The 24887-nt window shown below is 42.6% G+C and overlaps 1 protein-coding gene across 1 annotated transcript in view; it reads right to left on the reverse strand.

The window, feature by feature from the left end:
- LOC126458438 (DNA polymerase alpha catalytic subunit) overlaps positions 1 to 24887 on the reverse strand; it is a 263548-nt gene that overhangs the window by 81683 nt on the left and 156978 nt on the right. The window contains exons 19-21 of the mRNA XM_050095493.1: positions 7161 to 7298; positions 3457 to 3565; positions 3233 to 3372 (exon numbers count right to left, since the gene is read on the reverse strand). Coding sequence (XP_049951450.1) covers positions 3233 to 3372; positions 3457 to 3565; positions 7161 to 7298 — 387 coding nt within the window. The remainder of the gene's footprint in view (positions 1 to 3232; positions 3373 to 3456; positions 3566 to 7160; positions 7299 to 24887) is intronic.

Here is a 24887-nt window from a genome sequence, read left to right on the forward strand (position 1 = left end):
TCTCATCATGATGTGAAACAGAACATTTTATGCCACAAGTTCAGTACACCAGGCATCACTTCCCCTTTCTGGGGTAGTGGTAAAATTACTTTTTCTTGTCCCCTTTGCTAAGGATGAGGAACATAATGTCATGGACACTAGCCTCAAGGGTGCAGGGTACTGTTGTTTAAATCAAGCTCTTTTTCCAAACAATCAACTGCCAACTGTATCAGCATCGGCCGGCTGCTAGAGGCTGCCTGTAGGAAGCGTGCACAAGGCATGGTCTCTGCCAAGCCATCTACTGGCGACTCGTGCCTATACATGCGCAGAGCAACACTGACTCACTCTCACCACTATCTTTTAGTTTGTTCCACTCACATCAGTTGTTCTGCTTATCGCTTATGTTAACCTTCTGTACGATTCTTTTTCCTGTTACATTTGGAGTCACAAGAGGCTTATTTCCATTAGTGTTCAGAGGTTTATGAATAAAGCATTATTTGTGTTACTTGGATCGGTTTCGTGTGTTACACAACTGGCGATGGGGATGGAATGTTTTCTGCATCTGCAGTCTTTAAGTGCGGTTTCATCAGTTTTAGGCATTTTGGACACCATGCTAACGGCTCTAATTAAACAGCTTACTTTGGCAGTGACCACTTTGTTGGTTTCCATTAACAGACAGGGCACCGTACCACAGTTCCATCCATCCATTTTTTCTCTGTGTGATGATTCAGCTCGGATAGCATTTTTTGGATTTCAGTGTGAAAGACTTGTATTTGTGGTAAGTCTTATTCCTCTCCTGACTTCCACCTAAGGGGTATCAATTACCGAGTCGGTTTGACCCTTTACAAGAACCAGCACCTCTTACTTTTGATTACACGTGCCGTTTACTGTCTAACTACCATCGCAAACAAATGCATGCCATAGTAGCACGAGTTGAACTCTATTGGTGCCCAAGAAAGCAAACCAGTCAACAGGGCCTGGGCTGCTGAACTTCACAGTCTTAGCCGTTATTGCCAGTTCATTACTAATGCCCTTAATTATTCTCATACAGACTGTAAGATGCACAACGCAATTGTCTGTTTAGCTCTGGACGAGCAACTGTATCGGAAGGCTTTACTCTGTGAAAACCCCTGTAGGCAAAGTTTTGCAAATAGCACAATCTTTGGAAGTTTCTTGGGCAACAGGTGACCAAACTGAGGCGTGGGGCAATGTGACAGTAGTGTCACAAGATGTGCCCACTAGGACAACAGATAGCTTGCAGGAGAGAACGGCAATGGTGGCAGTAAACACGTGGGCCCAGCACCGAGCAGACCGAGTTAGGTGTTTTTCTTCAAGTACGTTGGGTACAAGTCAACAGACGTGCAGGAGTGAGATTAATGAAATGGATGTGTGTCTCGTCAGGCTATCGGCGTCTACTCCATTGGCTGGGCAAACTGTTTGCACGAGGGAGAGGGGTGCTGTATCCTGATACTAGTGGAGCAGTTCTGACTCGCACTCACTATGTTCTTTTAGTTGGCACCACTCACATCAGTTGTTCTCTGCATCGCTTATGTTGCACCTTTTATATGATTCTTTGTCTTGATATGTGTGGAGTTACAGGAGGCTTACTTCCGTTATTGTTCAGAGGTTTATGAATAAAGCCATATTTGTGTTACTTGAATCGGTTTTGTTTATTACATGGTTACTACAATTTTCTTTTTTACCACAATATACAATAATTGGGGAATTTTTGATCCCTGAAATATCTTCCCAGTCAACATCAGCATCAATCTGTTTATGAGTAAATCTTCAAATTGTGCAGTACACACAGACACAGTGTCCACAATTGTGCTAGTCAAGCACGCCTGAAAAATGACTTAAGAGCGCCAACATCTTATAGGAATTTAAAGAGAGAGAGAGAGAGAGAGAGAGAGAGAGAGAGAGAGAGAGAGAGAGAGAGAGAGAATGTTGATTCAAAACACCTTCAGCCACTTAAATTTCCAGTTATTGTTTTATTGAGCAACCCATTTCAGCACTACATTACGCCATCTGCAGGCCTCCTGACAGCTGTGTAGGAAGAGTCCCACCTCTGGTCCAGTCAAAATAGGGGCCAGGATTCAGTGACCGGTACGCGCAGATTTTTCGACAAAGCAACACCTTCGATAATCACTTGGCTGGCAAAATATGATTGATGGGATCACTGTGTCAAAAATCTCTGGACACCAATCACAGAATGTTACCCCTATTCTGACTGGACCAGAGTTGGGATTCCTCCTGCATGGCGGTCAGGGGGCCTGAAGATGGTGTAGTGTATTGTTGAAATGGGTTGCTCAATAAAATAACAACTGGAAATTTAAAGGGCTGAAGGAGTTTTGATTCAACATACAGAACAGCTGAGATCCCGCAACCGCCTGTCTATGAATTCAGAGTCTCATAAGATTGTCATTATTCCTTCTAGACTCCATTCAGATTCACTCAAAATTATACATACCATAAATCTGTAAATATTCACTTTGATAAAAAGGTAATGCAGATACACAAAGAAGGAAGTTCACTAAGTCCACTTCAGTAAATAACTTTCCTTCAGTTGCTTTAAGTATCATCAAGTAGCTAAACACCCAACAAAGGATTAAAAAGTGGAGCCAAAGAAGGATTAAAAGTGCCTGGAATTATTAAACATGTAATCTGAGAAATTTTCAATTTCTTGTAAAGTGCTGACTAATAAACGTGTCTGTAATATGGGTGGTCTGCTTAAACATTATCAGAAAAACTGAGTTTTGACTTGGTAGTTCTTTAGCCATTTGAATCTGACACACACAGTTTCCAACAACAATAACCTCCAAGTTTTATTCTGTAGAAATCTATACATTTAAGAGCTAAAAATAAACAACCAACGCATTAATTTCTTACCAGGGAACCACCACTCAAAGGTAGTTAGCAGTGATCCCATTTCACACCAAATGTTGTATTATGGGAAGTCCTAGAGGAATGTAAATAAGTAAGGAGTAACAATGTATGAAGAGGATAGCTGCTACTCACCATACAGCAAAGATGCTGAGTTGCAGATAGGCACAACAAAAACACTGTCTGAAAGGCAACAACTCACTGACTAGTAGAGGTGGGGTTTTGTTGACGAATCAGTGCCTCTACTGTTTGGCAAGTTATTACCTTTATTCCTTAAATTAAACCCTGCCTTATTATTATTATTATTATTATTGTTATTATTATTATTATTATTATGTTGACAGGCTGATATCATTAATCATCTACTCACCTTACTTCCAATTTTAAATACTTCGTCGTAATCAAGACACTTTGTGTTGATCATTAAGGAATCTGTATCCCCATAAATAACCTCGTAATTCATTTTCTCCACAAGGTCCTTGGTGTTAATTAAGATCTCTCTCCCTTTAGCTAAAAATAATAAAGGTAACTATGTAAACACACCTGTCAATACAATAAATAAAGTTGTTTATAGTTTTCAGTACACCATGTTACCTGTTACAAGTGCTGCTATTGGTCTGGCATAGAATCGTGAATGTGAAAATCCCAGGCAACCATACATACTGTTTGCTGTCAGCTTCAGAGCCATCTGACGAATGTTATACTGCAAAGTTACAAAGTATACTGTCAACAAATTCTACACATTATCTCAGTGCAATGTAATAGAAACAGAAAGATAAAAACCTGTTGGTGAAGAAGATGCTTGAGAAAAGGCAGGAGTAGTGCTGAGGAAGAGAGGAATAGGGGATGACTGAATGCACACATAGAAAAAATGTCTCTCATAGCTTCACAATCAAAGGAACAAAAATCAAATTCAATAATGGTCACACAGTCTTAAAACAGTATGGAATACACCTCTTCATTTTACAGACAAAGGCACACATGAGTAAATGGTTCTTAATTTTACAAACCAATTGCACTTCTCTTAACTTACTAAATGCACACCATAAACATGGCCATGTTCATTAAATGAAGGAACTCTTATATGGCTGACACTTCCACATCTTAAAGAGTACATTAGCACTTCTGTCAAAAATCATCAGAAAAGTTAAAGAATACATTTGCTGGAATAGAAAGAAATATATTATCTAATAATAATGATTACCATCATTATTCTTCTACATATGCAGGCATGTCTACCAACAAAACGGAACGATACAAGCTTCATGGGGAACAAAAGAAGCCCAGAAAAATTGAAAAACAAAAGAAATAGGGCAAAGATGTCCATACACAGCAATACAGAGTAGGTCCAGGAGAGAGAGACAGAGAGACAGAGAGACAGAGAGAGAGAGAGAGAGAGAGAGAGAGAGAGAGAGAGAAGTGTGGGAAAAAATATATAAAGTGACATCAAGAATAAAACGAAGGTCACAGAAGCAGTTAGAACCAAGGAAAGTAAGAGAACAAAGAAACATTAGGAAACAAAGATAGGATGAATTTGTCACACGGACATGTCAGACAACTAAATCGGTATGAAACAATTTGCTAAATGATGTGTCATAGAGTTTCAAATCCTTATCCAACATTCCTAATTTAATTATCTTAATTCTCTTTACGTAAACACCATGGTAGGTCCTTCAAAACACTGTTACAACAGCTTTTTTTTCCATTTCCTTTGTCCAGGAGACCTATTCTTCCCATTTATTATCATCCTGCCACTGAGACATTTTTCAAATCCAGAACAGAAAAAGACAGGGAGGGAGGGGGGGGAGAGAGAAGGGGGGAGAGGGGGAGATCAGGGGGTGGGGGATAGCAGGGGGAGAGCTGAAGGAGGGGAGGTGGAGAGCTGAAGGAGGGGAGGTGGAGAGCTGAAGGAGGGGAGGTGGAGAGCTGAAGGAGGAGGGTCGAGAGCAGGGTGGGGGGGGGGGGGGTCGAGAGCAGGGTGGGGGGGGGGTCGAGAGCAGGGGGGGAGGGTCGGGAGCAGGGGGGAGGGTCGGGAGCGGGGGGGGGAGGGTCGGGAGCGGGGGGGGAGGGTCGGGAGCAGGGGGGGAGGGTCGGGAGCAGGGGGGGGAGGGTCGGGAGCAGGGGGGGAGGGTCGGGAGCAGGGGGGGAGGGTCGGGAGCAGGGGGGGAGGGTCGGGAGCAGGGGGGGAGGGTCGGGAGCAGGGGGGGAGGGTCGGGAGCAGGGGGGGAGGGTCGGGAGCAGGGGGGGAGGGTCGGGAGCAGGGGGGGAGGGGCGGGAGCAGGGGAGGAGGGGCGGGAGCAGGGGGGGAGGGGCGGGAGCGGGGGGGAGGGGCGGGAGCAGGGGGGGAGGGGCGGGAGCAGGGGGGGAGGGGCGGGAGCAGGGGGGGAGGGGCGGGAGCAGGGGGGGAGGGGCGGGAGCAGGGGGGGAGGGGCGGGAGCAGGGGGGAGGGGCGGGAGCAGGGGGGAGGGGCGGGAGCTGGGCGGGAGGGGCGGGAGCTGGGCGGGAGGGGCGGGAGCTGGGCGGGAGGGGCGGGAGCTGGGCGGAGGGGCGGGAGCTGGGCGGAGGGGCGGGAGCAGGGGGAGGGGCGGGAGCAGGGGGAGGGGCGGGAGCAGGGGCAGGGGCGAGAGCAGGGGCAGGGGCGAGAGCAGGGGCAGGGGCAGGGGCGAGAGCAGGGGCAGGGGCAGGGGCAGGGGCGAGAGCAGGGGCAGGGGCAGGGGCGAGAGCAGGGGCAGGGGCGAGAGCAGGGGCAGGGGCGAGAGCAGGGGCAGGGGCGAGAGCAGGGGCAGGGGCGAGAGCAGGGGCAGGGGCGAGAGCAGGGGCAGGGGCGAGAGCAGGGGCAGGGGCGAGAGCAGGGGGAGGGGCGAGAGCAGGGGGAGGGGCGAGAGCAGGGAGAGGGGCGAGAGCAGGGGGAGGGGCGAGAGCTGGGGGAGGGGCGAGAGCTGGGGGAGGGGCGAGAGCTGGGGGAGGGGCGAGAGCTGGGGGAGGGGCGAGAGCTGGGGGAGGGGCGAGAGCTGGGGGAGGGGCGAGAGCTGGGGGAGGGGCGAGAGCTGGGGGAGGGGCGAGAGCTGGGGGAGGGGCGAGAGCTGGGGGAGGGGCGAGAGCTGGGGGAGGGGCGAGAGCTGGGGGAGGGGCGAGAGCTGGGGGAGGGGGGAGAGCTGGGGGAGGGGGGAGAGCTGGGGGAGGGGGGAGAGCTGGGGGAGGGGGGAGAGCTGGGGGGGTGAGCTGGGGGAGGGGGGCATGCTGGGGGAGGGGGGCATGCTGGGGGAGGAGGGCATGCTGGGGGAGGGGGGCATGCTGGGGGAGGGGGGTATGCTGGGGGAGGGGGTATGCTGGGGGAGGGGGGCGTGCTGGGGGAGGGGGGCGTGCTGGGGGAGGGGGGGTGCTGGGGGAGGGGGGGTGCTGGGGGAGGGGGGAGAGGTGGGGGAGGATTTTTGACGATATAATATAATTGGATAGACAAAAAATCTACTCACCAAGCGGCAGCAGGAGAACACACATATAAAAAAAATGTTTTACGTATGCAAGCTTTCTGATCCAATGGCTCCTCCTTTCAGCAAAAGGACTGAAGGGAAAGGAAGAGGGGTGAAGGAAAAGGACTGGAGAGATTTACAAAATGGCTTAGAGTTTTTATATACATAGTTTTCACAAGTGAAGTACAGTACAACTACAAATGTACTTCAGGAAAAGCAGAAAACACTTTAAATACAGATTCAATATGTTGTATGAAATATTTTTATACTGCAAAAATCTGATATTAAATTGTCCTTTATTCTGCTCCAACTAGTTTCGGAACAGCACCATTATTTGCCATACCCTACAGTTCAACTTGGTGTAAAATGCATGCCCATGTTTACAATGTGCCTCAAATATGTTTTAACTCTGTGGAAGCAAGTGGCCCTGGAGTATGACGTAACATCATCCAGCAAACTGCAGTTAGTTGGTTAAATACAGAACTCCCTAAATCAGTTTGGGTAGACAATAATTTGATCAACACTACACTGCAATATTTCAGCACCACTTATCAGTCCTGCAATGACTATATACATACATGCAGATGCTTAGGGAGAAATTAATAATTGCTGCTGCAAATACTGACATTAGAACTAATTAGTTCAACCAGTCCCAAGGACTCTATTGCAATTGTAAAACTTTTCGGCTAGCATGTAGCACATTAAAATGACAAAAGGTGTTTCCATTTCATGTGAATTACAATAATCACAGTTATTAAGAAAATAATTATTTTTGTGTTTCATTGTAAGACTTCAAAATAACAAATATATTCACAACACTAAAATTACCTGCATCTTCAAATCTGGTGAGACATCACTGGCTTTCATAAGTTTCTTCACAGCTCGCCTACTCTCCACGAGTTTGCGGATTTCAGTTGGAAGTATTCCTGCATTCTGATTGCTATCAGGTACATCAGCCATCATATCCTGTATTGGAAACCAATGCTTTAAGAAGAGAATGTTAATCGGATTGTAGCTACATTATAAGTATAGTTAACCAATGTTTTAAGAAGAAAATTTTAACCAGATTGTAGCTACATTATAAGTATAGTTGTAAGTCAAACACTAGAGGCAACAAAAAAAAAAGTATTTCTCTTTACAGCTGAAACAATTTATTCAAAACTTGTTCCAGTGGACAAACAGTGTCTCATAATGATCATCATCATTACCATCATCAATTTTATGCAGTCTATGGGAGTTAATTTTAGGATTACTATACTTTAGATGAAGTTAGAAACAAACAGTGTTCTCATCTGAATTCAAGAAAATCAAACGAAAAAATTTGAAGCTGCAAATCTAACCTACTGTGAAAGAAAAACCTTGATCTAACCAGTTACAAATATTTTCACGATTTGCATTCATCTTTGGTTCAAATGGCTCTGAGTACTATGGGACTTAACATCTGAGGTCATCAGTCCCCTAGAACCTAGAACTACTTAAACCTAACTAACCTAAGGACATCACACACATCCCTGCTCGAGGCAGGATTCGAACCTGTGACCATAGCATTATCTCATACTGGACTGATGAGCGTAATAATGATTGCACACAGTCTCTCACTTCAACCAACAATGGACTCTGATTAAACCACCACTGCTCTCCTTCCTTTGGCAAACACAATCTATGTCTGTGTCTCCCCCCCCCCCCCTCCCCCATAAAAGTGATGACATAACCAAGTCACCATTATGAGGCCATGCAAATGTCACAATGTTACCCATTGTTACTGTTTCTTTAATTCATCTCTGCTATGTAGGTTCTAATGATTTCTCTGCTGCCTTTAAATTCTTCCTTCCATTACACTTTTTTTCAGATTTCTGTGGTGTTCTTTAATTTATGATACTTATATTTTTTTGCCTTTTATTTTCCTTGTTAGACAAGGAAGGTAGACTGTAAGTACCTAACATCTCTAGTCTGGTTTAAACTAATTGGCACCAAACATTTAAGGTCCAAAGCTGTGACAGTACCACATCACTTACACCCGTTGGCAGCCACTACAGCACATTGCTCTCCATGGTCATAGAAAATAAGCTTCTATTTCTGACAAAAATTAAGAAAAAGAGTTTCAAATTCACAAATAGTATAGATCATTATAGTGCCTCTAAACGTGTCAATAATAGTTCTCAATTTTTATAAGGAGAAGTTTTATGCTTGTTACTGAAAGGGTGAAGTTTAGGCAGCCAGAAAATTTTCCTCCTTATCACTTCATATTTCTAAAACTATTACATCCAGTGAAAAACATCTTGATGTCTACGCAAAATGAAATATATTTAAAACGGAATCTAACTTACCGTAAGGAGATATGCCAGCTGGCTCAACAGTATTTCTTAATATCAAAACAGGAAAGAGAAATCAAAGTGTACTATGACAATGCGAAAACAAAACTTAATTCAGAACCAGAGTCAGTGTACCTATCAATGTCATAGCTCATAGTCACAGATACAATCAAGACCTCAACACTTTATGGTAATATACGTTCACTATTGTGTACTTCATGTGTCACTCTTTTCACTACATTTTGACACTCTTCTGGCATCACTTTTTCCACTGCCTTCTGCTGGATTAAATTGGCAATGGGGAGGATACAGTCTGAGCATTGTATGCCCATATTTTTTGCAATTTTATCTGTACAGTAAATTGTATACTTTAATTCGTACTGTAACACAAGGTCTAATTTATCTGTTGTTTTTTTCCCAAATTACTTTCAACCAGTATATCACATTTCTTTAATCAGCAAATAATAATCTGCAAACCACCATGAGGCGCATGGCAGAGGATACATCAAACTGTACCAGTTATTATGGTTTCTTCCTGTTCCATACACACATGGGGTGCTGGAAGAACGATTGTTTGAATGTCTCTGTGCATGCTGTAATTATTCTAATCTTATCTTCATGATTCCTTGTTGAGCAATAGTGGATTGTAGTATATTCCTAGAGTCATCATTTAAAGCCAGTTCTCGAAATTTAGTTAATAGACTTCCTCGAGATAGTTTGTGTGTATTTCCAAGTGTACCACTTCAGTTCCTTCAGTATCTCTGTGACACTCTCCCATGGATCAAACAAATCTGTGACCATTCATGCTGCCCTTCTCTGTATATGTTCAACATCCCCTGTTAGTCGTATTTAATACGGGTCTCACAGACTCAAGCAATATTCTAGAACTGATCACATGAGTGATTTGTAAGTGATCCCCTTTGTAGACTGATTGTACTTTCTCAGTATTCTACCAATAAACTTAAGTCTACCACCTGCTTTACCTAAGACGGAGCCTATGTACTCATTCCATTTCATATCCCTACAAAGTGCTACACCCAGGTATTCATATGAGTTGCCTGATTCCAACAGTGACTTATTGATATTATTGTCATAGGATACTACCTATCTTATGACAAGGGAAGCCGCTACTCACCATATAGCAGAAATGCTGAGTTGCAGATAGGCACAACAAAGAGACTGTCACAACACAGGGTGAAAAGTATTTAAACCGACAAACTCTGGGAGGTTGTAGGGGACATCAAAAAAAATATTTTTCCCTTATGTCATTTTTCCTATGAGGAATATTTAAACCAGTGGAGGCCATATTATGCTCTTCAGTTCTCAGAGGGCGTATTACATACACTCTTCAGTTGTAGACAACTGCTGTCCACCAGTGTAGTAGTGCACTGTCTCTGTTTACTAATGGATCGATACACCTGGAGTGAGTACACTGATATGGCTGGTGCGTACTACGTAGCACACCACAACAGATGAGCTGCACAGCGGGTTTATCAACAACAATATCCTAATCGCCGTATCCCACATCCTACGACCTTTGCTGCTGTGTACCAATGTCTGCGTGAGACCGGGTCATTTAGCAGATTACCTGGACAGGGACGCCGTCACACAGTAAGAACGCTGCAATTTGAGGAAGCTGTCTTGCAGCATATGGAGCAGGATCCTTCAATCAGCTCTCGTCCAATTGCACATAACATAGGGACGAATCAGACGAATGTAGAATGTAAGAACAGTCCTTCAAGATCAATTGTTACGTCCATTTCACTTACAGTGTGTCCACAATCTGGAACCAGTTGATTATCCACCCAGAGCACAGTTTTCACAGTGGTTCCTGGAACAGTGCGAAATGCATCCTACATTTCCATCCTCTGTATTGTTTACCGATGAAGCAACGTTCAGGTGTGATGTAGCCTTCAACATGCACAATTCGCATGTTTGGAGTGAGGATAACCCACATGCCACAGTCACTAGCGCTCATCAACTGCGGTTCTTCGTTAATGTGTGGCTCAGTGTTGTTGGGGACTGTTTAACTGGGCCTTATCTGCTACCTAGGCCATTAAATGGCAGGCACTATTACAATTTTCTCGCCAGAGCATTGCCAGAATTGCTGGAAGACGTCCCACTCCCTACAAGACAACGCATGTGGTTCCAACATGACAGGGCACCGGCACATTTCAGTCATTGTGTGCGTCGATTCCTGGACCGACGGTTCCCACAAACGTGGACTGGCAGAGGTGGTCCTGTACCATGGCCTGCTCGATCCCCAGATGTGTCACCTCTGGACTTTTTTGTGTGGGGAGAGATGTGCAACCTTGTTTACGCATCTACTGTTGCATCAGAAGAGGATCTGGTTGCCCGGATAGTAACAGCAGCAGGAACAATTCAGGATACTCCTGGGGTTTTTGCCCGTGTCAGACAGAACATGATCCGACGGTGTAGCCTTTGTTTGCGTGTCACCGGAGGCATTTTTGAAAATCTACTGTAATTGAAATTGGGTTGCGTTAATGTGTTGTCTCTTGGTCATAAAAAAATGGAAAAGTGTTTGTTAGTTTAATTAATTTGCCACCAGATAAATCATCCACTATCGGTTTAAATACTCCTCATAGGAAAAAAATGACATTAGGAAAAAATATTTGTTTTGATTTCCCCTACAACCTCCCAGAGTTTGTCGGTTTAAATACTTTTCACCCTGTATAAGCTTTCGGCCAACAAGAACTTTGTCGAAAATAGACGACAGACACAGCACAGTGCCCATAGTGCCTTGTGCTCTGCAGCCGAAATGTTGTTCTTCGGCAATTTTGCCTTCTCTCAAGTACTTTACAAATGTCTCTTCTTACTTCTTCTGCCGCCTCTGAGGGGAGTCCTGTTATGGCCTGTTCCACACCACTGATGATTTCGCGTTTTGGCAACGTCTTTGGAACCAGGGCGAAGTTTACGCCTTTTGACAGCACCGAAACAGTTCACTCATCCAGTTCTCTTTCCATCACATTTATAACCACATTGTCAGTACAAGTTTATCTTCTTGTTGTCGCACACCTGGAAGGCGAAGGAACTTGTTGCACTGCTTTTCGGTGGCCTCCTTCTTGATTAATCGAGATAGTGGTTACCATCTCACTACAGCTTGGGGTCCTGCAATTAGGAAAACTCGGCAAGAACGCTCCAGTATGAAGGGGACTGATATAGTGGTCTTCTTAGCAGTGGACAACAGGAATGCAATGGTGCTGATGAAGTCAGAAGATTATTGGCAGAAAATCAACACCTCCTGCAAGATCCTGCTTACAAACAAGTGGGAAAAGATGCGACTGCATCAGTGACACATAAGACCATCGAGTTGCTCAATAACTCAGGACTAGAAAAGAACACTATCAGAAGACTGTATCTGAGGGCACCAGCACCACCACGCCTGTATGGCCTACCAAAAATTCACAAGACAGAGCTTCCATTACGTGCAATTTTAAACATGATAAACGAGCTGACATACGGCCTTGCCAAACATCTGGCACAGCTACCAAAACCACTCATACGGAACTGTCCCCACCTTGTGAAAAACTAGGTGCATTCGTCAAGGCACTGCAAGAAGTGCGCTTGGATGAAGAAGATCTATTAGTCAGCTTTGATGTGACATCATTAATCACACGGGTGCCACTTGAAGATTCTCTAGCACTGCTCGAGGTACACTTAGTCAAACTCTTTCAGCATGTACTAACCACCACCTACTTCAAATATGGTGGGAAATTCTATGAGCAAATAGATGCAGTTGCTACGGATTCCCCCTTAGCACTAAGCATGGTTAACTTGTACATGGAATACTTTGAGGAGGGAGCATTGGACACGGCTCCACTGAAACCGAAAGCATTTTACAGATATGTGGATGACACCTTTGTGGTATGGCCACATGGTAAAGATAAACTACTTGAGTTCCTGCAGCACCTCAACAGTATACATGAAAGCATCAAGTTTACTGTGGAGATAGAGAAAAACAGCAGCCTACCCTTCCTTGACATCCTGGTTACTAGAAATGCAGGAGCACGCTGGGACATTCGGTATATAGGAAGGAAACACATACAGACCTATATGTCAATGCTGGGAGCTGTCACCATCCAGCACAATGCAGCTCTGTACTCAACACCTTGGTACACATGGCGAAGTCCATTTGCGACAAGAAGAGCTTACTGAGTAAATTACAACATCTAAAGGAAACCTTCAGAAGCAACAGCTACAGCAAGAAATTAATAGGAAGAGCTTTGAGGAACAATAAGAAGAGAGGAGGAAAGAGACCAGAAGAGGACGACGCAATAGGTTGTGCATTCCTGCCGTATGCGGGACCACCAATGGCGAAGGTAGCCAGAATCCTTAAGAAGCACCAAGTGAAGGCCATCTTTCACGCACCAAAGAAAATCAAGGATACTCTTGGATCGACCAAAGACCCACTAGGACTAATGACACAGGGTGCTTATAGAATTAGATGTAAATTTGGAATGCAATACATAGGACTGACGCAACGTTGCATTACACAGCACCGTACAGGATATATAAGAAACATGCGATTTGTACAGGTTGACAAGTCCGCAGTGGTGGAACACAGCATCAACGAAAAGCATACCTTCGAATTTGAAGAAACAAAGAAGTTATGCAGCGCCAGCATATTTTGGGATTCGGTGATAAAGGAAGCAGTAGAGATTCGTTTGCACCAAAATTTAATTAATCGAGACAGTGGTTACCATCTCAGTACAGCTCGGGATCCCGCAATTAGGAAAATTTAGCAAGAACGCCCCAGTCTGAAGGGGACTGCGGCCAGTGCTGATATGAACAGACACCAGGAATCGACGGCAGCACGCGCATCCCCCACCACCACCAGTGGCACCAAGTGCCCGGTGCGATTCCGCTGGCATGCGATTGGTCGGCGGCCAGAATCTGATAACAGTCCAGAGTCTACAAAGGCGCATGACAGACGGCATCCTGACACTTCGCCTAAAGATGACAGATACGCAATCCATTGAAATGTTGTGACTCAAAGACGACGCCACTCGTCTGATAACCCGTGAAGATTTCAGAGCTGAAATACGCTGAGAAAGCTTGCAATCACACATAAATTCATTTAAGTACTGTAGCTCATCTCTTTGTGGTAGTAGCAAATCTCCTTTAAAATGAATAAGAGCAGACAATTAGGAATGAATCCTTTTGAAGATCTGCCTTGTGCTACAATTATTATCTTCCTTTCTGCTGACTGTAGATCCCATTATTACCAGTGGCGGTATCATCTGTCGAGCCTTTTCTAAGCAGTGTTCCACAGTGAGCCATGTTTCATCAAGCCAAACAGTATTATCAAATTTGTCCATAACAATCCCCTCAGAAGACTGTTGCACTACACAGCTACAGCTTGGCTTGCCATTAATAACTTTTGGCCTCAAATAGATTTATAGTGGAATCATGACTTTTCACATCTTGTAGCAAGGATGATTTACTACGCTGAGCAAGTCCACTTCTACAAGAGTGGTTTGTAGATTTTTAAGTGTTGGATTCTCCTTCCTCGAATAATATGCATATATTACCCAACCAATCACATCTTCCTGGAAAGAGTCATGATTTGTAACTGTCCTGTTGCAGCGCTTCTTGTTACTTGGTCTCCCCAATTTAGATGACTTGCCTAATCGCTGTTCTGCGAATTTCTCCTTGATAATTCTTATTACTGATCACCGATTTGCAGAGCAGCTGCATTTTACACCACTTTGTCCAAAGGAACAAGAAACCTGCCTGGATTCCTCTCCGCCTCAAAATATTCGCTCAAGGAACAGACTCAACTGACTGTATAGTCACACTGAGTGTCCTAGGAGTATGCAGCCTTGATCTGCCCATTTTTCAACTACTTTCACCATGTACTATAAAGTATGAAAAGCTAAAAGTAACTCGAATTTCTTACAACAGCTGACCTCTGAGGACTCCCAAGCACAAAGAGGACTCGCTAGCACAATGCTTTATGCAGGATAGCACAGTGGATATGGCAACACAGTGGGCGCTAACAGAGCCAGACACCCATTGGTGTATTGGTGGCAGGAGCTCTCCAGTTTGCTACCACTGACAAGGTGAAACTAGTTTAAAATGGACTATAGGTACGAGTTTCTAAAAAAGAATGAACTGAAATATTATGTATTAACACTGACCAATTGTAGCCAAATATCAGGCCATGTATAACAGAACACACAATTGGTCAACAACAAAATTATTTTTAAAATTCAAGATAGGTCAGTTAGTTGAACCAGATGCAACTGCAACACAAAATAAAATCATACATATGCAAGGCATAAAAACTGTTCATGACCTGAATAAAGGATGGACATAATCAGTAAAAGACGAAGCATGTTCCCCAAACATAACCTTAGCATGGACCAGGGAGTGTGATACAGCAAATGATACAGTTTCTTGTATGAGAACCAAAGTACACTGGATACAAAAGGTACAAAGAGAGTTGGAAGAAATGGGAAGACAGAAACCAAGGATTTCTAACACAATGATTTTCATTTAAAAAATTGAGGCTTTCACACATTTCCAGGGCAGGTTTAGACCGAGGACACTATCATTTTGGACAGAAGAGAAAGAAACGTTGCAAAGTATGAGAATGAAAGAATACTGGACAAGGATGAATACCAGAAGAAGTGAAACTGATGGGAAATTAGTGTGGTCCTCAGACAGCCAAAACAAAAAGAACAATGGCAAATTCTCTTATGGTCCTATAAAAGTAAATTTAAAACCTACATATTCAGAACTGTTGAGCTACCTTTCCGTGACAAAGTATTCATTACTAATTGCATCTAACCACAGACAAGCCATTACCACTGTGCTTTGACTGGTTGATGAAGAACAGACAGTACATGCTCCATATTTAATTTCATATCCTGAAATTATAAAAAAAAATAAAAAAAAAATAAAATAAATAAATAAATAAATAAATCTTTCTAGCCACAGACACACTACTGAACCATCAAAACAATGACTCTTTACTACAATTTGTTAAAATAAAATGACTCTATACACAACATTCCACTGTGGTATCTTAGGGATTGCACCACAGTTACAGTAGAATTTCACAAAATAATACGCATACCACTAGTTTACACAGTAGCTTAATGAGTAAATGTGCGGTTACAAATTCAGACGTCACGGCTTCCATTACCTGTCTTTCAAAGACTGTTTTTAGTCACTTTGTTTTCCTTTCTCTTTCCATTATTACACCTTTCATCACACCAGATGTACTGTTAATGTGAGAAATGTCAAGCTGCACCATGATTCGGAGTTCACACTATACTGCTGGGCCACTTTCAACTGGCTTTGCAAGTTAGTTCAAAGATTGGAGGAAGGCAACAGCACATCACCTACAAAAGTACCATGTCTACTGAATCACTGTGGTATGCAAACCAACCTTTGGGCTGAGGACAGTTTCACCCTTTTTACACACATCAAAAATAGTTGCATCATCCCAGTTCCCAGAACTACTGGAGATAGACGTTGACTGTGGATATCATATCACAGACACAGTCCCTTTGACTGTTCACTAAACCCGCCCAAAGATGTAAACAATCACGCATGAGCAGTGCCTATTAGATGGAGGGGGTCCGGCAGCAAACAGTTCGTCATTCCACCAGGAAGGAGGAACACGGCTCGTGTTGTCTGTAGCTCAACCATGCCTAGACGGTCAATACCACAGTTCGATCGCATCCGCATTGTTACTTTGTGCCAGGAAGGGCTCTCAACAAGGGAAGTGTCCAGGCGTCTCTGAGTGAACTAAAGTGATACTGCTCGGACAAGGAGCAGATACAGAGAGACAGGAACTGTTGATGAAATGCCTCGCTTAGGCCGCCCAAGGGCTACAACTGCAATGGATAACCACTACCTATGGATTATGGCTCTGAGGAATCCTGACAGCAACTCCACCATGTTGAATAATGCTTTTCATGCAGCTACAGGACGTCGTATTACGACTCAAACTTAGTGCAATAGGCTGCATGATGCGCAGCTTCACTCCCGAAGTCCATGGCGAGGTCCATCTTTGCAACCACGACACCATGCAGCGTGATACAGATGGGCCTAATCACATGCCGAGTGGACCACTCAGGATTGGCATCACATTCTCTTCACCGATGAGTGTTGCATATGCCTTCAACCAGACAATCATCGGAGACGTGTTTGGAGGCAACCTATCCAGGCTGAACGCCTTAGACACACTGTCCAGCGAGTGCAGCAAGGTGGAGGTTCCCTGCTGTTTTGGGGGTGGCATTATGTTGGGCCGACGTACGCCACACATGAAATATTGCAAGGCTCTATTAAAACCAGAATTGTAAGGAAGTGCCTATGCAAGTATGAACTAATATGCTACGTGGTTACACTAGGCAAAATTCAAAGCTTTATTTCTTCTGCTACTAACTGATGCAAGCGGTGTAGCCCAGTGAAAAAAAAACCTAAAATAATGTGATGTCTGCACAACATTCTGCTGGCATATATGCAAGGGTTAACCAATATTACCCATCTTTTGCGTGACTGCAGCATCATTATTTGAGAAAACAAGGTTAAAAGTTTTATAAGACTTTGAATACCACACAAGAGCATCAGTCATGAATAGGAAATGATGTGACTTGAACATAGCGCAGGCAGTCTTCTAACCTGCTGTCTTATCTGGCTGTGCTAACAGCACTGCTTGGTGGCTTATGCTCATGTATAATATTCGGCAGGCTTGTAAACCTCTGAACCTGATTTCTCAAAAACTTGTGAAAAGTGCTCCGACTAAAGCAGTAATTGTGTTACGTCTAAGGATGTACTACCACAACGTAAACAATGAGAAAAATCAGTGACCTGTTGGGTGTGTATTTCAATTTGCAATTAAACCAATAAAGTTTTAAGTCAAGTTTCAATAACAGTTCAATTTATGGAAAATTTCTTCTGCTGTAGATTGGGGGTTAAATTTTATAATGTGAGATAAGCTATTGCTTTGTATATTATATTTTACCACACATTCAAATAGTTCTGTGTAATTATTTTTATATTAATACTTCTTACAATAAGGATGAATTGGTAGTTCACAGACTTCTTGTCACTGGTTCAAAGCTACACGCTCATTTTTTTTTCTTCAGAAGCAAAGATCCACCTGTAAATAGCTGACACTGTTGGAAAACATTAATGATATTATCAAATTTAACTTTCACATCTGTTGTGTAAATGTCCAATATTTTCATTCTAGACACCTCTGTTCCCATACGGTGGAAAAAAATGCCCCATTTGGAAGTCAGCATGCAAGTCCTCATCCAGTTTCAAGACAAAAGTTTATCTAGCAAAATCAGATTGGGTGCATTTTAAAAACACATGCATGAAAACGGGGAGATGGCAACACTGTCACATCGTGTAGTGTACTGGAATGTACAGAGAAGCACCCTGCACTATCATACCAGCCGTCATAGCTCACTCAATAGACTGCTGGGACATGAAACACACACCCACCATGGAGCTATTTTTCGAACCACCAGGTTCCTTTTTTATTTTTTAGACGTGTTTCCTGGTTTTCATTGTTTATATGCCGGACATCATTTTGTCACATGCCAGTAGGATCCATTAAATTGCATGCATGTGTCTACCAACCGTGCACTGCACAACCATAACTGATCCTGTTACGTTCATGTATGGGCGGCTTCCCAATGGAGTAAACATGCGATGAATACATCAATATGCATTTTTTGCGGGGTGTATCCGATAATCAAGCTGCTCCTGCGGTTCGTACATATGCTGTATGGTTCTCTCAAAGGTGCCATCCTGATAAGAATGTTTTTCATTGGCTGGAACAACACCGTCGAGAAACAGGTAATCTTCATCCACAAGTAACGGACAGAGGCATCCAAGGACTAGACTTACTCCACAAACAGAGGTCGCAATTCTTGAAACTGTTCACCATCACCTTGGCAAAGTATTCATCATATCTCAAAAACTGGGTTTTGAAGTATTTCAAGATAAAAAACTGCATGCATATCATTACGCACTAGCTTCACTAGTGAAGTTATTTTCACCCTCCCCAACAACCCACATCAACCATGAATGTGGCTTTCAGGTATGCTTTCGCATAAACCTGTAGGCTGGAATTGTGGGAGGAGTGCTTTAGGGCCCTTTACCTACTGCCAGACTAGTTGAATGCGGCCCTCTAGCATACATTTCTTTGCAATACTTTGCCTGAAGCAATAGAAAATATCCCTCTTGGTTTTTGGTGACAGCTATGGTTTCAGCATGATGGTGCACTGCCACACTTTGGAATGAATGTATGTAACTACTTAAATGAAGTGTTTCCAAGGAAATGTATTGGTCATGGACATCCACTGTTCTGGCCTCCACGTGCCCCCAGACCTTAACCCGCTAGATTTTATTTAAGGGGATATTTAAGGGAACAAATTTATAGTATTCTATTCATGGATAAACATGACCTAATAGCCAGCGTGCATGCCGCTTAGGCAACTGGGTGGTTGCTTTGATCATCATCTCTAAAGTGAAATTTGCTCGTAGGTGTATGTATCGGTTCCGTGAAGATAAGCCTGGACATCAAATGTACAGAATGAAATTACCATATGTGGCATGGTGTACAATTTAGTGTAGCCTATTGTGTTTTTTTGTACCTCAATGGATGCATGTGACGTTACAGTATCCACCATTATGTTCTAATGGCTTTATTTATGTCATGGATGAAACGAAGTGATTGTTTACACGTGTAAGACGTTCATGTTACTTCTCAATCTTTAAATAAAGGTAACAACAACAGAAAGAAAGATGCAAATACTACATCGGCGAGGTGTAAACTGGATACAGTTCGATGCTTTAACTGGCTGGGGGGACGTTTTGCATGAACGTGACTCAAACATCAGCGAGTCTGGATATCCATTCCCCATGGACTTGCCTCATCTCATTGAGCAAATAGACAGCCCCACAACACTGCAAAGTTCACGCTATCTATTCTTGCCCAGGCTGCAGGCATTTACAGCATTGACAGAGTCCATTTTTTAAATTGCATTTGTATTAAACTTATCGGTGGGACTAAGTTTTGCTGGATACACTTTGTTCTTCGAACTGGGATGAGGAATCACAGGCCGGTCATCAAGTGTGTCATTTTTTCTTCACCCTGTATATATAATGCACATATTACTTGTTGAATTTGACAATTGCATTAAGATTGCTGATTCTTTAAAACCACATTATGATTAATGTGTCAACACTGTTGCTATTTACAGTGTGTAGAAAAGAAATGAGATTCAATTTTGGAACAATACTTTGCCATATTACATGAACACATTGACCCATACAACACCCTCATTTTGATGGCAAGGTGTACACATGGCTAGAGTAGTCACAAGAGTACAGAAATTCATCAAGAGTAACAACATGGAAGACACACTCATTACTCCATGTTGCTTACAACTTGACTGGAATTGGGCACAAACAGCATGTGATGTGTTCTTGCTTAGTACTGGCTTGGCTCACTGAGACGAACTGAGGGAACACAAAAACTTACAGACTCAACCAAACCAAGCATGTATTAGCAATAAGGACATATAAGATAAGAGAAACAAAGCATTTTAGGAAGTACTGAATTGGTACTACATGTCCTATGGCATATTTGTTACTAACAATCAGTAATGAATAAGCAGGACTTGCAACAGGCCTTCTCTCTTAGCATGCTACTTTATTTCCACTACATGTACTTCAAAAAAGTGAAAGATAAATAAAATGTACTGATTAGGAAATGGTCAAGGGAAAGCTTTATTAGGAATTATATGGAAAACTCATACATTTTAAGGGTGCCAATGTACCCAATACTTAATTCCAAAAGAGAATGGCCCAATGAGTCTAATTTTGGAGGATATGTACAGTTCGGTACCAGGAGTAAATAATTAAGACTGTAGTGTCCCAGCGAAACCCTCTCAAGTCACGGAAAATTTAATGTAACACCAAACTTACTCAAGAAAGGGCTGTCATATAAATCATATAAAGTGGAATGTAAAACCAAGTGCCAGTATACTTTCTGACATGAAAGGGCATAATATCAATTTGTGAGATCAAATGCACCAGACTAATGAGTCTCCATGAAATGGGTTTGATACACTGAGACATTTTGTCTTGTATAGAGTGTGTTGTGGGAGACAGGTGTGCGTTGAACCAAAGAATGTGAAAATCAAGAGTCAATACTTGATCACACAATGAGACCATGGCACAGGATTACAGAATTCTTGTACGCATGACCGTAACTGATTACACAGTTTGATCTACACTGGGGCAAAAATCTCAAACCGTTAGTGCAGTCAGCCACAGGTTGGAACAGTGCACTGTACACCACTTAGTTGGCTTCTTTTGCCAAGAAACTACATAAACACCTCAGGCAGCAAAATAGCACAGAATACCATCATCACTGGAATGCAGAGTGGAAATACCTGGTGCTTCCGAATGAATACTACTTTAAATTGTCTTATGGTGATGATGACATAAATGAGTTACATAGTACCATGATAATGCAATATAACTGACTGCATTCTTGAGTGGCATAACAAATGAATGCCAAATATAAGTTTTTGGAAGCATCGAACAGAACATGTTACCTTAGTGCGTAGTGTTGAGGGGAACACTGAACAGCAAATTTAACATCAGGGAATTTTTAAATCTCAAGATACTGATCATCTTAAAGACAACTACAGAAGCCAGCTTTCAATGCTCAGCCACATGGGAAGAGATAAATGTTAGCCCTCTTTGAAATATGACAAGTACAAATTTTTGCCTGATATGCACATTAAGTCTATGTTACACAGGGATACGGTTAATCAGCATCTCACTTGTCGCAGTTCTTCACTCACCACTGTTGACACGAAACATCATGGCACAATAAAACTGTGTGCTGGATTGGAACTCAAACCTGAGGCCTTTGTCTTTTGTGGGCAAGTGCTCCGCTATCCGAAATCTCCAAGAATGGGAGGCCTGAATATTACGCCAGGGAATGTAAAGAATGCTCATGATTAGCACTCAGATGTAAGAATTAGGTGTGCCCAGTGGCAGGAAATACAATTGAGGTGTTTGTGTTGATGACTTTCCTTTTGAATTTTTCCTTTTATTGACAACAAAGGCTTTGCAGAGCTCATTGAATCAGATTGAGTAAATGCAAGAAGATAACACACAGCCACACAAGCAGTTAGATGCACTGAGGGAGGACAGGAGGGATCAATCCTCAATCAGGATGTCACTGTGTGTCCAAGGTGGTAGTGATGCCACCCTGGTCTTTCCTTTTTCTAGTAAGACATAAGAGGATTTCTTAGCATTCATAGACAACCTGTTAACAGGTTCTAAGCTGGAATGTTGGTCAGCAAAACAGTTTCTATGTTGTTACCTGATACGGTCAAATTGGAGATACACGATCTGTAATTGTTTACTTTTCTTGGATTCAGGAAGAAATCCTTTATTGGTAAAATAATAAATTGTGATCTTGACAAACAAAGGACTTTTTCTGAATTCAATAAATGTGAACAGCATATACTGATGGCCAAATTACATCTGGTGGCGATGGAAAGGCTTACACAATGTTGGTTCATGAGCAGTTAAGTTATGCATGGACATTTGAAATTCTGAGGCTGGACTTGGTGCAGAAACACACAAAAAACTAACTAGGTTTTATGTAACACAAAAACTCAAGAGTGTCTATAGAAAACTTGTGGATAGGGTTAGAAAATTAAATTTTGGCACAAACAAGATGACAGAAATAATGATTCCAACACAGTCCTTCTGCAAGACGCAGAATAGAGTACATTACATACATTCCTATAGATGTTGCCACCCAACATATTAAGAAAAGTACAATCAGGGTTCCCTAAGAACTTAGCCAAAGCCACAACGTAGATTAAGTGGAGTTGGTGTAAATGATGTGTGTTTGCTAGGTTCAGCTGTGTTGAGCTTGCGGGTTGGGGCAAAAACTGTTCAGGTTTGTATGGAACTGTTGTTCCATTTAGGTGATGCTTCCTGCACAATCTTAAGGTTTGATTTCTTGCTTGAATGCCAAGCGAAAATTGAGCTTGATCAGAGCATGATAGAACTTGACAGCACGTATTTCCATCTGGGTGACAATGCCGACAAAGCTAGATAATGCAAGGTTCATCATTGGTGCAAGAGGAACCATTTAAGAATGTGTGCATGGCCACCAAGTATCAATTTGTGCTACAATGTGCCACAAGGTATGAGGAAACTACTGTGAGTGAGCATATGAAATAACTAGCCAATAAACTTATTGCACGTAGCAGAGCCACCAAAGGAAAATGAGGAACTATATAAGAATTTTGGGACCGCGAATGTCGAACTGTCTCAGGGATTGACAGTCGCAAATTTGAAGATCTTGCATGAAGATGATTTAGGCACAGCAAATTCGCACCCTAAGCTTAAGTAAGCTGCCAGTTTAGCTGCATAACAGGAGAAAGTAGCGACTCTGCAGGAGTATAGAATATTGCTAGAATACTGAACTGTTTACTTCTTGTGCATCTTTGCTAGTGACATGACAGAGAATCCCAAATGGGAACAAACTGCCTGTTTATTGTAAGCCGTATTTATACCTCATTACCTGCTAATGGTGATGGAAGAATTTATTAACCAACAGCTATGAGATAGTGTTATTGAGGAAGGTACCTGGGGAGCACCAGTGTTAACCAACCTGAAGATAAGTGCAGATGGACAAAGGAGTATTGTTTGTGTTGTATCGGTGCCATCACAGGCTTATCCAACCCTGAATATACGGATACTCTGGATAATCTGGGGCAATGCAGATATTTTTCTACCACAGATCTATGGAATGAATACCACCAGATACAGGTAGCAGCAGAGGATCACCCAAGACAGCATAAGAACTTTATCAGTATCAGCATTTGTTGTTTGAATTGAAAAATGCACCGTCCACATTTCAGCACCATCAAGGTATTGTGGGGACGTATGGAGTACTTAAATGATATACTTATCTTTGTGAAGAACATGGAATAGGATGCAATATGGATAAGGGAGATGTTTAATCGGATGCTTGTGGCACACACCTAACATTCAGTTTAGAAACGTGCTATTTTGTGTTAGAACTAGTACAGTACTCTGGGCATATAATTAGTCATAAAGGAATCCAGACAGACCCCAGGATAACAAAAGTATAGAGAATTTTCTGGCTCCATGCATGGAAAAAGAATTGCAGTATTTCTTGGACCTGGCGAATTATTACTGGAAGTTTGAATCCAAAATTTGTGGAAACAGCACATCCACTAACTCACCTACTGAAAACACCAATGAAGTTTCACTGGTCACCAAAATGCAAAGATTCATTCATTTGGCTGAAAGAATTGTTAACAACTAAACTGATACTAGTTTTCATAAATTAGGAGGAGGAATTTGTCCTTCATTTGAAGCGAGCTATCCGCAGCTGTGTATTAAGTAAGGAAATGGATGGGGCAAAACATCTGGTTGCCTATGCATCAGCACACCTGAACAGAGAAGGAAAGAAATTCTGTGTCTCATATATTGTATAACATGTTTTTGATGTTATTTGCATTAGAGAAAATTCAGGATGACAATCCGGTTAACATGCTAGGTGCTAATATTCAGTGAGTTCAATTCTGAGGTGATTCATAAACCCTGGCAAGTCAAACAGAAATGTCAACAATCTGAGTCAGAAAGTTAGTGTGATGCAATGAGTGGGGTCCATCTGTGCAGTGTGGCAGAAGGCATTAGCAGCTGATGCATACTGCACGCTATTTATAACACAACCAAAAATTGTCATGCACTTGTATCTCAAATTGTGGTACTAACTGTGTTACAAAATGAAGTATTTAAACAGGTGCTTGATCATGCATTAGCAAGGCTTGATAGTTGTAGAACAACAGAATGACATATCTCAATAATATTGGTGGTGAACATATATGCAGGACATAGAACAATCTTTAAAGAAGAATGTACCATACACTTAAGTCAAATTGAGTCACGAGCATATTCCGCTGCAGAGATAACCAAAGGCCAGCACATCATTTGAGCAGATTGGTTTCGATATCTTAGGTCCTTTTGGGAAGACACGGCAAGGAATCATTATGTGGTAATGATAATACATCACTTTTCGCATTACACAGAAATTATAGTTCTTTTGAAATCAACAGGCCAACACTGTGACACATGCCCTGGTTAGGGAGGAAAAACAATCCCATAATGCTTGAATACAGTATTA

This window comes from Schistocerca serialis, chromosome 2 (genome assembly GCF_023864345.2).
Source record: "Schistocerca serialis cubense isolate TAMUIC-IGC-003099 chromosome 2, iqSchSeri2.2, whole genome shotgun sequence".
In the NCBI taxonomy this organism is placed as follows: Eukaryota; Metazoa; Arthropoda; class Insecta; order Orthoptera; family Acrididae; genus Schistocerca; species Schistocerca serialis.